Source organism: Haliotis rufescens, unplaced genomic scaffold (assembly GCF_023055435.1).
Source record: "Haliotis rufescens isolate VD_foot unplaced genomic scaffold, xgHalRufe1.0.p SCAF_8, whole genome shotgun sequence".
Classification (NCBI taxonomy): Eukaryota; Metazoa; Mollusca; class Gastropoda; order Lepetellida; family Haliotidae; genus Haliotis; species Haliotis rufescens.
The window spans coordinates 41,454,837-41,471,597 of NW_025964372.1; the positions used below are offsets into that span (position 1 = coordinate 41,454,837).

A 16,761-nucleotide genomic window follows, 5' to 3' on the forward strand; every position below is an offset into this window, starting at 1 on the left:
ATTGTAAAACAGTCAAGTCTGGACCAGACAATCCAGTGATTGACCTCAGAATACCATGTTGCAAAACATAATCCTCAATGCTAGCTAAAAAACTATCTCATTCCTTAAATTAGAACACCATGTCATAAATGCAGGGATGAACGTTCTCCCAGGAAATACATCCAGATGATGCTACTGCTTGATGTCTGACGAACATTCTGTAACTCTTTGATTCCACGCAGATCAATATGTACTTTTTATTGTCTTCATCAGTTTACAAAGAGCATGTACTGCAACTGTAGTTGCCAGAATCTGACTAAATATACCATCAAAAACCTGAACAATCCACAGACACGACCTGGTGTACAAAATATCTATATAAAAATGTCATCCCTGAATTCGGGAGTGAGTCATGGTGTTTAGGACAGAAAAGACACTGTCACATAATCTCTGTCAACAGGTCTGACGCTCAGTGTCACTCCAGAGGGGCACAGAGTCTTCTGGGTAATTAGCACCCAAGGCGTTTTACCAACTCTCATGGCAAGGGGTGGTATTTGAGATACATGGCGGACACGCATTCTTCTCAACAAACACATTCTACATCAAGAACTTGCATTATTAATAAGGTCAGACGTTTTTTAAAGCTTAGTTTAAGAATATGCCGACTCCAACAGGTCCCAAACATGTGAACATTTATATATTCCACTGACCGGTGATACGTAAAGTGTTTCAAAAAAAATATAGACTGTAGCTTCAATATTTATAAATTATTCAAATATATATTTGAAATTGGAATTTGATTGATACTTTTTTCTGACCTACCAATCTGCATTTTCGGGGCAAAATTTGTTAAAAATAAATAAATAATTTTTTTTTTAAAGTCTGGTCTAACCAGGTTAACACACCATTCTATAAATATCAGATGTTATGACAAATGCCAGCCTTCAGTTAGATAAATAGGCTCTGTCCAACACAATGGCAATCTCGTCCACAGGGATTCCTTCACATACATACACATCTCTGCAGCAAGATAATTGGGTTGCTTGTCACTTGAGAGAGAGAGACAGAGAGAGAGAGTTGGGTTTAACGCCGCCACTTTTAACAGTATTCCAGTTAATGTGGGAGGAAAGCCTGAAGTGATGCAGGTCTCAAGACGTTTACCACTTCGGTGAAACCCACGAGCACGGGTATGGTGCTGACAAAGCTAGAAACATATTCGGGGAGAACCGGGATTCGAACCCACAATCATAGGTTTCTGGCGTGTCCAAGGGACGCAACTCTGCAAAGCGAATTGTGGCGCCCTAGACGAATGGGCCACCCGTGGCCCCTTTGGAGGTAACAACTGTGTCGTACTTGTGCTTACGAGTCACTTCAACAATGCATCAGTTTGAGTCACAGAAAAAAGCAGCAATATTTTAACCTGCCCACAATGAGCTTTTACTTGTTTGTTAACACCACATTCAGAAATATTACAGCTACAAGGCATTGGCCTGTAAATAATCAAGTATGGACCAGATAATCCAGTGATTGATATTGTGAGCTACGATCTAAGCCGGGTGCGATGACACACAATCACCCATGTTCCCGAGTTTGAACACCCAATCCATTCACTCACCTCTCATGACCAGCATAGGTTCTGGGGACCTATTCTACCCCGGAATACCATGAGGCACCCAGAATAAGCAGACAATATTAGAGATATATATATCAGCAGGCTATGTCCCTACCCTACATGTTATCAGCACCTGGATGCGATGGTCACCATCGCTTCATTTCAGAAACAAAATGACCACCTTCATCTCTCCTACCATTCATAACCTTAGCACAGAATTCCTGATAATGCAGATGCGACGTTAAATTTTAACTCACTCACTCTTGCTTGAAATAAACAACCAATCAAAATGCTTCTTCTGAATTGAGTATTAATTTCAAAATCTGAAGTTTTTAGTCTCAGTATTAACTCAGGGGGAGTGAAGTCCATATGCTTTGTTTGTTCATTTGTTGTTTAACGTCATATTAAGCAATATTCCAGCTGTGATGGCAGCGGTCTGTAAATAATCGTGTCTGAACCAGACAAAGTCCATATGCTACACAACTTTCAGGGAGATGACATGCTGCAGTTTACCACGAATACCCCTCACACACAGTACACTGACTGAGCTGACCAGTCCTTGTTTTATCCCCTTAATGCCAAGCACCAGGCAGGGAAACAACAAGTGCCATCTTTTAACATCTTTTGGTATGAGGGGGTCGAACTCCCGATCTTTAGATCTCCAGGCGGACAGTCTAGCACTAGACCACGGAGGCTGACACAATCATGAAAAAGCTATAATCTAATTGAAGATATATTTATAGCTTCATTTGAACTGGACACGAAACAATCTATAGTGGCGTATAGGTTCAGGGTATTTATCAAAATGGAATGGAGAAATAATCCCCTGGTTTAACGAGGATGTGTCAAGTTACTGGGACAATTCACCAACAGTGCGATCTCATACGTATCACGATACTGCACATCATCAGTGTGCCAGGTATTTGACCATCCTGACTATGAAAAAGATGGCTTACGCACCACAGATAAGAGCACATGCAAGTATCGTGATACATATCGGATCGTGAGTAAGGTATCGTGATTTATCATTTAACTTAAGCATTTATCCATGACATAAGCTTATGACATAAAAACATGTATGTCATACCCCAATGACATAAGTATGCAAATTAGATATACAAATTAGATAACCGGAAGAGCGAGCGGTTTGATTTGAAACTATATTTTATAAGTGAAGTTACACCAGAGATATAATCAGATTACACAGAATCGTTGTTGTTACCGTTATTAAAGTTTCAATTATTCTGCAAAAGTCTGTTCAAGTATATTGTTTAAAATAATCCGAGGAACTTTTTTTCTCAGCGAATTGTTTATTTTGGTTTACATGGCTATGGAAAACATGTATCACTACGCACGATCTATACGTAAGATTTCGACAAGTTGCTGATGTTAATGTTTAATGCAATTATTCCTTAATTTGGAAGCAAAAATGTGAAAATGATAAATAGAATTCATCACTCGTGTTTTTAAATATGGGAAATATCAACCTCGTCCCCTTAATCGGTATTTGCCTCGCCAAAGGCTCGGCAAATACCGATTAACTAAGACTCGGTTGATATTTCCCATATTAAAAAACACTCGTGATGAATCCTCTATATATGTATCAGATTGCACAGTTGTTGTATGCTCCCAGCCCTACAAACTGATGCACCACATACATAGCACCATACGTCATGTGTATTGTATAGGCCCACTAGGCAAACAATCCACTAAAATTCATTACTATTGCATATGTGTCAGCCATAAATATTTCATATATTCAAGACCTTTTTCTGTGGCTTTATGCCTTTGTTCACTATGGCACGAACACAAACTGTTTTTAAAGTCTTTGATAGGCATTTAGAAGTTGGAAGAACAATAATACATGACACTTTTTTATGGATAGCAACTTCTTTTTATTCTTTGTACGACATTTCAGATCTACTTGCTTCTTTGTCAGGTGAATACTGAGCAAGTGCACAGAGTACGATATATAAATCATGATGTTTACAGCACAAGGTGGGAAGAATGGTTTTGTACCTTTTAACCAAAAAGGATATTGTCCAGTATTTGTACAGTCCAATCACCTTTAGGTGAACATATCTTTATCAATTCCATTCCGCTGAACTTAAAAGAAATGTGAAAAAAATTATATGAAAAAACACTTTTTTGTTTTCATGACTGCAAAATGCACTGACCACAAAAATATCTGGCAAAATACTGGCAACACTCAGTAAGAGCTCTTGAATATAACACGCTATTTTAGATTAAGCATGGTCGCTTGCAGCAGACTTAACTCGGGATGATGAGTGAGTGAGTGCAGGAAGGTATTGAGTAAGAGGAGCGGACAGGTGAGCGAGTGAGTGACTGAAATAGAATGAGAGAAATAAAGCGAAAGTGAAAGAAAGAAAAAGTGAGTGCATGATTGGTCAAGGAGGAAAAATCAATTCACATTTGAAATGAAAAAAAAAATTCATCAAAGACGATCATTGAACCCTATCCAAAACTTGTGATCCTGAACGGGTTTCTGTCGGCAACATCCTGCACAGACCAGTGCCAAATGGCGATATTGATTGTTTTTCCCGTGAAACACATCTGTGTCAACATACACTTATACAGCCATCAACAAACATGATCAAGAAATTGACACACAAATAGAAGAGGTGTTAATGTATAGACAGTATTCAAGTTGTCAGGATCTGATATCTTTATGAAGAAGTTATTCATACGACGAAGCTATATTACAAACATCATGTTAATGTATGTATTTTTGGCAAAACTCCAGTATACAACCTTAGCCTCTAAACTCAATCAGAAAATAGTTGAGAACTTGTAAGGTAGTTTATAATCCCATTTTTAGATATGATAAAGAAATCTCCAAAAGATAAGTTTGGGCTGGTAGACTTATGTTTCTTACATTATTTTTTACACAGAATATACCTTTGTTGGTTTCTTTGTTTATTTGTTGTTTAATGCTGCACTCAGCAATATTCCAGCTATAAGATGGCAGTCTGTAAATAATCAAGTCTGGACAAGTTAATCCAGTGATTGTCATCATGAGCATTGATCCACGCAATTGGGATACGATGACATGCATCAACCAAGTCAGCGAGCCTGACCACCCGATCCTGTTAGTCGCCTCTTACGACAAGCATAGTCGCCTTTTACAGCAATTCCACCCCGGATCTTCACGGGTCTATACCTTTGTCATATTGTATTACATACAGAAGTTTGTGACTGTCTGATAATTCCTTACCTGCTGAACCAGTACAAAAGGCTGTACAGATGACTTAACAGAACTTAGAATACACCAGTTGCTCGTTCAGTTGTCTTACCATTAGGCTGTCAAAGTGATAATAAGGTGACAATTTTAGATTTTATATTAGGTATTATTAATGTTAAATGCTTTGAACATTATTTCAGTAATAAAATAGCTTGTTGGTTTAAAATCCCAAAATTGAAACTAATCAGACATTTCTAGCCAGCAAGGAGCATAATCAGGTTCTAGATCCTGGCACAACGAAGGGAAGCAACTCTGCACATCAGCACAAATAGCACCTCAACCAGCCATTCAATTTCAGCACATATTTGTTTGTTTGATATCACAACCTCAGCAACATTTTAAAGGTGGGTCACATAACACTCATAACAATAAGAATAACAATAAAAATAATGACCATTATTATTAATCAAAATATTGACAGCGACTGAAAACAAATCAGATAATATCGAAACTATTTTAAGGAACAAAGCTCTTAAACGTTTAGTGACATCCATTAGCTAACACATTTGAATTGAAGCACTTAACCAGTGTCTTAGAGTTTTATCACCTACCTGACCAAACCTTCTTTCCCAATGTCAATACGATTAGTGGTCGCACAACCAGTCCACACCAGTTAAATACTACTGCCAGTGGCTTCTACTGGGCTAAAAATAGCTATGCTCTCATAGCAATTACGAGGACAGGTGCAGTGCTTCATTAAGTCTGTCGGCTTCCCCTGGCTCAGCTTATGTAGGATGACTGTCAAAGATCTGGTGTAATCTCCCTGATGGTATGTCTGGCGTACATGGGATGTTATGAAACATCATGGCAGGAGTGTTCCATTTGCAATACTAATACATCACTAATGCAATATGGCTGTAGGTAAAGCCTTACGTATCCACAGGAATGGCATGCATGACAATTCTGAAATTCATTTTGAATATGTTGCTTTAGGCCAGTAGGTTGAGAACCCGATTGTAGCACTATCAACATGCAATCAAATCTAGAGCTTCAGACTTTGTCAACTACTTCAAGGAAAGTGATGTATTGCCTGGGACAATGAAAGGCTTCGTTCCAAAACGAAAATTTCCACATCAATCAATTATTACATAGGGCTGTCAGCCACAAGTTTTTGTTCGTTGGTTAACACCATACTCAGTCATAGTCCTCTTGTCCTAGGGCAGCCTGTACAATATTTTAGCGGGACCAGACAAACCAGTGATTGATATGATGAGCAACGATTCAAGGTACATTGCAATTAGGGCTGGCTATCGATATCGTTCTTAGTGATCGATAATCATTAACTAAATATCGATCAATTATCGATGAATATCGGAGAACTAACTTTAAGCAAATACGCTAAAAGCTCAAGAAGAGACAAAACAACATATTTCATGTCACTGTTGAGTGGTGACACAATTATGCACAACTTTGTGGACATTTCAGATATAACAAATCAGTTGCTTTCCGTCTTTGGCAATGGACATAAAAAGTCTGCATTGGTAAATAAAAATTTACTCAATAGATTATAAAAAAAGATATTATCGATGACACAATTTTCATATCGATAATCGTTAAAATTTCTTCACATCAACGATAGTTCTGATTACCAATCTTTTTAGCTAGCCTTAATTGCAATTAATGAAGTCAGACTGAACACGACCAGACATTTTGCTAGTACAGCAACCATAGGTTGGAAATCTAATAAATAATTTATTATGGCTTAAAACCCATTTTCACCTGATTGCATGAAATTGATTTGTGAAACATATGGTTGTCAATGACTCACATACCTCACAAAATTCTAGTAACATGCGATGACACTTGATTATGGTACCTTATGAATAATGACAGGCTTGAATGATGACTAACTCAAATGTGAACAGATGCAGTCATAATTGTATCCATTTAAAACAGGGTCTTGTTTTTATAGGCAAAGTGCTGTTTTGTCACGAATGCAGTCCCAGGTTTAGGAATATTGAGAAGATTGCCATCTGCTGCTGAAGCAATATTGTACAGGATTTCACAAAAATGAAATGCAATATTTCACCATTACGCTTCCACGAACAGCAGCTGCCAGCTCTATTCAAAGTAAGCAAGTGTTGTTTTATGACACCCCAAATATTAGCTCAGCTACATGCTCCCTGGCACAGTTCGTCCAAGTTTACCTTTTTCCATCTTCCCGAGTAAACTGACTATAAAAGTCCAGTTTCCACCCTTGCGGAACTAGGCTGGTATTATGGAGTTACATTTTGGCAGGACTTACGAGTCTATGCATAGTCAAATCAAAATCGCACACCGAAATTGAAATCCGGTTCATAAACTGCTGTGCAGATTTCGGTCAATTGCAAGATTTGCAAAGCATGTGCATCGCCAACTCGTTGTCAGCAGATATTTTCCAAATCTTTTCATGTTTTTAATCAAGGTGCTCACGTGATTTGATGCATTTCGCGATGTAAGACCCCTTTTATCACAATATAGATCTTGATCATTGATCAAATTGTCCTGACTGGGCGCCACCATTTTTTGGGAAGCAAACGCAAGTGATACGAGAGGTGGAATCTGATTGGTCCATAGGAGAGGCTTAGAAGGGACATAACTGGTAATAGCCACTGGTGGCGCTACGATCGAGCCCAGTAATTCCAGCCTATTCCGGCAAGGGTGGAAACTGGACTTTTAAAGTCAGTTAACACACTTGCCTCGGGAAGATGACCTTTTTCAGCACAAGACAAATTCTGCAGTAAAATTATCACACGTCTGTGGTACAATTACTATCATTGACCTGTGAAGATCCGGGGTAGAATTGGGCTTCAGGAACCCATGCTTGCCCTAAAAGCCGACTATGCTTGTCATAAGAGGCGACTAACGGGATCAGGTGGTCAGGCTCTCTGATTTGGTTGATGCATGTCATTGTGCCCAAATTGCGTGGATCGATGCTCATGATATTAATCACTGGATTGTCTGGTCCAGACTTGATTATTTACAGACTGCTGACATATAGCTGGAATATTGCCAGGTGTGGCATTAAACAACAAACAAAACACAAAAAACAAAACACAAAACACAAAACATATACATGGAGCCTGACACACCAATACCATGTTCTCTTTGCTCAGCACGAACCAAGGTTTGGACAACAAGCACGCAAACAAACCATCTTCGCCTGACTCACAGGAATCGAACATCCCATGGAGAAAAAAAGATCATGTCATCACAGTAGTTTGCTAAAAGCAGTGTACTATCACACTCAATCAATGTAAACAATTGTTTTGTTTGTTGTTGTCTGATACATGACTGCTAAAATAAACATTCTTGGCCAGACGAGTCCCACAGTTGCTCATGGACAATCGTCAATATAGTCTCATGTCAACTCTATTTGTTGTGAAAATTAACAAGTTTATTTATTACCGTTTGTAGTGAGTGAGTGAGTGAGTTCGATTTAACGCCGCTTTTAACATTATTCCAGTTATATCGCGGCATGTCAGCTTAATGTGGGAGAAAGCTCGAAGTGATGCAGGTCTCAGACGTTTACCACTTTGGTGAAACCCACGAGCACGGGTATGGTACTGACAAACCTAGAAACATAATCGGGGCGAACCGGGATTCGAACCCACAATCATAGGTTTCTGGCGTGCCCAAGGGACGCAACTCCGAATCGCGGCGCCTTAGACGACTAGGCCACCCGTGCCCCCATTACCGTTTGTATTCACAGTTCTTGACTATCCATCTACTCAAAGTCATTAAGCTATTTTCAGTCAGAAGTGTTGATCGATGCTCATGATGTTAATCACTGGAATTCATTTTTAGCAGACTGTCATCATATGGCTGGAATATTGCTTAAAATGTCATTAAACAACAAACAAAACAAAGCCATATCTAAACTGGGCTCTGTCTATTCACACATACCTACCTTCATGTCAATCGATCAATTATCATATATTATACAGTAGCATTGAATAATTTAATTAGGCCATGATGAGAAAAAAAGTGATTGGTGATCGATAAACATTATAAACGTTAGGTTCAATCAGAGCTATTACCAGGATTAGAAATAAAGAAAAACTTGTTTTTGTCCTTGAAATAGATCGACTATATTTATCATAAATCATACCAAAAAACACATGCTCAACCTTGCACTAATAACAAAATCAATACCACCTCACATAAATCACTTCTTTAATCTCTCATGCCATATTCAGTGGACAAGAACGACCATCGCAGTGAAGCTCCTTCAAAGAGCGCCTCTCGTCCCATAATGTTCAGAACACACTGAAACCCTTCCCCTCAAAGGAAATCCTGCCGTTTAAAATCAAGGCTTATTTGAATGCCCTTCATCTTTGAGACGACCTACTGTGAAAACTGTTGAGGTAGCTTTAATTACACTGGGGATGCATTAGAAGGCTAATCATCAACTAGACTGGGTCAGAGGTCAAGCTGGTGCTGTATCGACTGGCTGTTGTCCGTATGCCACAGATGTTGCATGCTGGGTATGATTATAGTCGTAATGCTAGGTGTTATGATTATGATCAGACGATGTGTCATGAGGTCGGTAATCCTACTTGGCATGAGACAAATGTGACAGTCTGATCACGTGTTTTGTACATGCCTACATACCTCGTTGGTTAACATGCTGTCTGTGCTGTCATCAAAAGGATTTAAAACTTCAAGTTCATTAAACAAACCTTAAATACACGGACATGTTTCCATAAAACAATCATCAAATTCTGTCATAACATACATCAACTAGGACGCTGGTCCCAAATATGACCACACTACACCAAAATATCAAATGCTTCCCAAAGTCAAAATAATGACAATTTCAGTCCAATAATGACAATATCAGTCCAAACAATGACAATAGCAACGTCAGTCCAGATAGTGACATTGACAATGTCAGTTCAAATAATGACAATGGCAATGTCAGTTCAAACAATGACAATCTCAGTTCTGACAATGACAATGTCAGTTCAAAATAATGACAATGGCAATGTCAGTTCAAACAATGACAATGTCGGTTCAAACAATGACAATGTCAGTTCAAACAATGACAATGGCAATGTCAGTTCAAACAATGACAATGGCAATGTCAGTTCAAACAATGACAATGTCGGTTCAAACAATGACAATGGCAGTTCAAACAATGAAAATGGCAATGTCAGTTCAAACAATGACAATGTCGGTTCAAATAATGACAATGTCGGTTCAAACAATGACAATGGCAGTTCAAACAATGACAATGACAATGGCAGTTCAAACAATGACAATGTCAGTTCAAACAATGACAATGACAATGGCAGTTCAAACAATGACAATGTCAGTTCAAACAATGACAATGTCAGTTCAAACAATGACAATGTCAGTTCAAACAATGACAATGTCGGTTCAAACAATGACAATGTCAGTTCAAACAATGACAATGATAATGACAATCCAAATATGACAAAATCAGGACACAATGCCAGTAGAAACACTTCGGTTCTCCAAAACCAAAACAACCAGATCCACTGAAAACATTATGGCCACCTTGGTCCAGACATACTACATATCAAGTGTTTACCACCGGGAACAACTAGGAGTGGTGAATACCAGGCCAACTTATTGAAAACGCTGTGCTGGTGTATCCAAGAAAAGACCCGTGGCAAGCTTCAACATGCTGTTCCCCATCAGGACAATGCTCCAATTGACACTGGCAATTATGTAGCCATGGCCGCTGTAAAGGACTGTGGATACAAGCTTCTGTTTGTGTGTTTGTTTGTTTGTTTAATGTCGCACTCAGCAATATTCCAGCTATGTGACGGCGGTTTGTAAAGAATCAAGTCTGGACCAGAAAATCCAGTGATTGACATTATGAGCATCAATTTACAAAATTGGGATACAATGAAATGCATCAGTCAAGTCAGCGAGTCTGACCACCCAATCCTGTTAGTCGCCTCTTACTACAAGCAAAGTCGCCTTTTAAGCATAGTGTAACCTATTCTGCCACCGATCTTCACAGGTTGTACCCCATCCACCTTCTTCACCAGGTATGGCCATATTTGATACCCCTCAAATATACAATGGATCACCCGACCCAGTTTTCAAATCAGTCTGTGCCTGTTGCCAAGTACATTATATAATCAAACAATCTAACATACAATCAAGAAAATTATTACAACAATCAACTACAGAATAAATAAAATAGGGTATACAAAATTACTAACACCAATAAACAGTTATGAACGAGTTCAAATACACTTTGCTGGGTGTGCAAGACGATATCGGAGTATTCGTAGCGGGGTGCCAACACTGAACAATGCATGGCATGAAGTTATTCACTGTAAATGAAGCAGGTTGGATGGCGGAGTGCCAAGTCGGGTATTGATCACAGCGGTGTTGCCGATAACGACACCAATTCATTACTAAAATCATGATAATGATATCCCCACACAGGCCAGTTACTGGGACTTGTCAACACTGATTAAGTATCATGATCACAATTATGATATCCCCGCACGGACCAATCAGTTGGACTTGACAACACTGACTAGTCATGATATCTCGAGACGCCTTCACTGGTTCCTGTCCCAACACAACATACTGTATTTGTGGAGGCCAATCACACCAGGGTTGACTTAACTGCTGGCCTGTTGGCCCGTGGCCAGCTAAGATTACAAAGGCTGAGGTGAGGTGAAATTGGGTTTTACCGTTGCGTCCAAGATTATTGCACTTATATAGCGACGTGCATGCACTTGTGTGTGTGCGGCTGCTTGTACTAGACCGGACTGATGCCGATTTATAGTGCTAGCCCACTGAGATACCATGCCGCAGTTTAACATGAATACCCCACTCAGACACAGTATACTGACTCCGACCTGACCAGTCCTTGTTTTAACCCCTTAATGCCGAGCGCAAGACAGGGTAACAACAAATACCATCTTTTAACGTCTTTTGGTATGACGCGGCCGCGGATGAAACCCCGGACCTCCCCTCTCCGGGCGGACGCTCTACCACTCGACCACGGAGGTGGTCTAGATTACAAAGGGCTTGCTGAAACGTAACGTAGACGGCCTGTCTTGCTGGTCAAAATTTCACCCCTTCACCACATGTTTAGTTTTTTAATGGAACACTGCTTGTGAATCATGTAATTTCGATTAGAAGATATTTAGGGGGGATGAGGTCATGTGAATGGTCAACTAAAAGAGATATTATGTCGATCATCTCGGTAAAATGACAACCAGCCGCCATTTTGTAATGTCTACAACAACATCTTTATTTGCTCATAAACTGCCTGAGGCAAATGGAAGCCAAGATTTAATCTCAGGGTGAAAGAACAGACGTCTCAGGGGTGAGGAGTTCCAAGTTTTTCAGAGCCCCACTAGGTGTCGACGAGACCTCAGGTTCGGCCACTTCTTGGCCTCCACCAATTAGTAGGCCAGTTAGTTTGGAGAAGGGCCAGTAACTCTTAAAAGGAGCAAGCCCTGCTGGCTACATACAAATTTGTTGATAAATCTACCCCTGCACACCAAACGTTATAGTAACAAGATCAAGCCCAGAAAAGCTTCCTGCTTTTCCTTTCATTTTTAAAAACATGACATCAAAGACTCCATCATTAAATAAATGGTATTTTTGAAGCATTTAATATATTACAACCTGGAGTTGACAGCATAACATAAACCTGTCGACCTTGCATATCAAGCCATGTGACATTCAGACAGGTAAACACAAACTGATCTACGATGTTCATCCTCCCTGAGAAACATTTTCATTGGTCCTACAGACCATTGTGTGACCTGTAATCCTCTTCGTATATTACCCAGAGGGCACGACTAAAGGTGAGAATATTTGAAGTATTTCTCCCTGGGCATTACGTCTTTGCTTCATTATGATTGGTTGGTTTGTCCCATTTGTGTCACTGTTTGCGAAGAGGAACAACAAACATGGCATCTTGTGAACACATTGTCCAAATAATTTAAGCTTCTTTTCCCACTTGAAATCATTAAACCCACATTTTTCTACATTTTCTCAGAAAGTCAATAACACAGATTATGTCCCCTGTACACTCAACTTTTAGAAATAATTGTTCCTGGAAAAAACAACCCAGAAATTTCTGCATGTGAAATTTCATGACCAAAAATGGTTAAAAATGACCATTTAAGAGTTTCAGCTCCTTAGGCCTTGTAGTTTCAGAGATGTTGAAAATATAGAAGTCACCGACTGACAAAATGCCACAACATCAAAAAATGTGTTGTAATATAAAATCTAAAAATTTGAATTGCCTAGCTCCTCCTTAGAAAAGATTTTTTGCCCGAAAATGTACCATATATGACAATAGATAACCCAATTTTGAGGACCAGGAAAACCACAGCCTAGACAATTGTAGGTCTGTGTAAAGGTTACACTTTCATCCGACACTTTTTCTGTTGGTGAAAAACTACCTCATATCACTTCAGGTCAACGAACAACGCGATAACAAACTTTGTAAACGAAAATATGAAATTTGCGATTAAACATCACTGGACATGATGATCTTATTCCATCTGTGACTAAATTCCCAGGCCCTCCGCTCACAGTTGGTTGGTTGGTCTGTTGTTTAACGCCGCACTCAGCAATATTAAAGCTATATGACGGCGGTCTGTAAATAATTGAGTCTGGACCAGACAATCCAGTGATTAATATCATGAGCATCGATCCACGCAATTGGGATCAATGACATGCATCAACCAAGTCAGCGAGCCTGACCACCGATCCCGTTAGTCGCCTTTTACGACAAGCATAGTCACCTTTTACGGCACCTAGACCGATTCTACCCCAGAATCTTCACGGGTCCCTCCGCTCACAGAATATTTTAATTGGTCGTGCCATGTTGTTTCCATGCTCTGCATGAGGCTGTATACAAGAGCATGAGTGTCATGGTACTACCAATTAAACATAGGTCTGCTCCGTTTTCATACAATGACCTTTAAACTGACAAGTGTAACTCAGACCCACCGTTGAACATCCTGTTGATTAATGGTATTCTGTTAAATGTCAAACACGCAAGATGTGTATCCCGCGAAACAATGAAAGCCACGTATCACATGTCGCAAGGTGACTTCCCACCTCTACACTACATCAACTATCTGGCAATAATAAAGACAGCTATTGTGAACTTAAGATGCCATTTCTGAGAGGTTATCGTGGCGGAATGCCCAGACAGTGTTCCCTTTGAGCACATGTTGAGAATGCTTAACACTCCTGACATGAGCTACACTTTATAACTTCTTCTTGATCTTTCTCATCCAGTGTAATATACACATTCCCCCATCATACCCTGGGCCCTGTGAAAATATTTATAACATCATGCCTTATCTCATCCTCACTAATACAGGGCAATATACACATTCCCCAATCATACCCTGGACCCTGTGAGAATGTTTATAACTTCATGCCTTATCTCATCCTCACTAATACAGGGCAATATACACATTCCCCCATCATACCCTGGACCCTGTGAGAATGTTTATAACTTCATGCCTTATCTCATCCTCACTAATACAGGGCAAAATACACATTCCCCCATCATACCCTGGACCCTGTGAGGATGTTTATAACTTCATGCCTTATCTCATCCTCACTAATACAGGGCAAAATACACTTCCCCCCATCATACCCTGGACCCTGTGAGAATGTTTATAACTTCATGCCTTATCTCATCCTCACTAATACAGGGTAATATATACATTCCCCCGTCATACCCTGGACCCTGTGAGAATGTTTATAACTTCATGCCTTATCTGATCCTCACTAATACAGGGCAATACACACATTCCCCAATCATACCCTGGACCCTGTGAGAATGTTTATAACTTTATGCCTTGTCTCATCCTCACTAATACAGGGTAATATACACATTCTCCAAACATACCCTGGACCCTGTGAGAATGTTGAACACTCCTGACACGCGATACATCTTATAACTTCCTGCCTTGTCTCATCCTCATTAATACAGGGTAATATACACATTCCCCCATCATACCCTGGACCCAGTGAGAATGTTTAACACTGCTGACACAAGATACATCTTATAACATCCTGCCTTGTCTCATCCTCATTAATACAGGGCACTATATACATTCCTCCATTATGCCCTGGACCCTGTGGGGATGATGGGCAGAATAAGTCTAGTCAGGGTCTGTGCCCAAAATATGACCAGGGACTTGCAGTAATTCAGACATTCCAACAGGAGTGAGTGAGTGAGTGAGTGAGTGAGTGAGTGAGTGAGTTGGTTTTAACACCACTTTGAACAGTATTCCAGTTACTTCACAGCATGTCAGTTTATTGTGGGAGGAAAGCCTGAAGTGATGCGGGTCTTACACACTGAGCACTTCGGTAAAACCCTCAAAAGAAGCAACACTAGACAATGAACTGTGACACCTTACACAACTAGGTAATCTGTCTCCCCTGTTCATAAATGAAATCTTCACAAACAATTTGACTTTTAAACATTAATAAATGTCCATCCATATCTTGCTGTGACCGAGAGACACAAATGATGGTCCAATTGATCTGTAGATCTTGTGTAGTTTTAGGAGATGGAAAATATTGTTCCTGATACTGGTACTCATACAAATTGTGAATGGGTACAAAATAATTGACATTCCTTGGGGGGTGGACTCAAGCTTAAATTTGGAAAAAACAAAAACAAAATAATAGATTGTTGCAATTCTTGGGTACCTTAGACCCTCAACAATTTGCCTGAGAGTCCACTGAACATGAAAATAGACTAACCTAGGAAAATTCTCGCTTAACTTAAATAGTCACCCACCTTGCTGGACACATGCTTGCTGGTGAAGTGCCTAGAGTGGAGTGTCGTACAAATGAAGGTCTGTGAGGTTAACAGATTGTGATCACCATGATACCATGCTCAAAGTTCACATGACCTTGACCCTTGCACGTGATTCTTATCGCTTGATCTTTTAGCTTTATATAACATACCTGCCCTGCTTATCATGCCTGGCATTCGAGTGTTCAACTTTGGACTACATTAGGCCATCCTTGATCCTTGTTTACAACACATACAAAATGTTACGTAACATACACTGTACCGTGACTGACACTACATTCACTGCTCGATGGTGTTATAGTATAGTTTGATACCACTTTGCTCCATATGAGTAGTGTTTTGCGCCGCTTTTAGCAATATTCCAGCAATATCACAGTGGGGGACACCAGAAATGGGCTTCACACATTGTACCCATGTGTGGAATCGAAACATATTTTGACAAATTAAAAATTTGAAACCTGAACAAAAGAACGTCTAGAATGGCTGATATATGGTCTAGATTGTATAGATTCAGTCATTAAGCCCGTAACTATCGTTCGGAATAACCTGTTTTAATGTTTTCAAGGCTGCATGATTAGAAATCACATTCCGACTGTCACTTTCATGATCTGGTAAGCGATGCTCTGATTGGTCGGATGAAAGGTCATTCTGACGTGACCCCTAATGGGATATCCTCAGATCTTTGTTTAGCGGTAGCGAGAACTAAGATCTGATTTTAATGAGATTGAAGAAAAACATTGAGACCCAGCGATGCAATGTCCCATCGCAAACTGTCAACCATATCGGACAACCATTCCATACTACTCACCTTCTGATAAGGATAATCAGATATACACTTGACATTTACGAGAAAGATCAATTTTGTGTATCATGGACACCTAAATATATACCCATCAAAATGAAAGAGTGGGTATGTCTTTTACGCCGCTGTTACTGTTAGCAATATTCCAGCAATATTACAGCGAGGGACTCCAGAAATGGGCTTCACACATTCTACCCATGTGGGTAATCAAACCCTGATCTTCGGCGTGATGAGCAAACGCTATACCACTAGGCTACCCCCACTCTCCCGCACATCAAATGATGAGTAGCAAAAGCAACTCGGTTGGTAGGGATCTTATTTAAACT

At 39.8% G+C, this 16,761-nt stretch overlaps 1 protein-coding gene across 5 annotated transcripts in view; it reads right to left on the reverse strand.

Moving 5' to 3' along the window:
* Positions 1–16,761, reverse strand: part of LOC124121682 (influenza virus NS1A-binding protein homolog A-like) — a 69,299-nt gene that overhangs the window by 32,876 nt on the left and 19,662 nt on the right. The window contains exon 1 of one of the 5 annotated variants that reach the window (XM_046484729.2): positions 15,616–15,718. The exons of the other annotated variants lie outside the window; for them this stretch is intronic. Coding sequence (XP_046340685.2) covers positions 15,616–15,629 — 14 coding nt within the window. The 5' untranslated portion in view covers positions 15,630–15,718. Of the gene's footprint in view, positions 1–15,615; positions 15,719–16,761 lie in introns of those variants that run through there. 5 annotated transcript variants of the gene reach the window in all.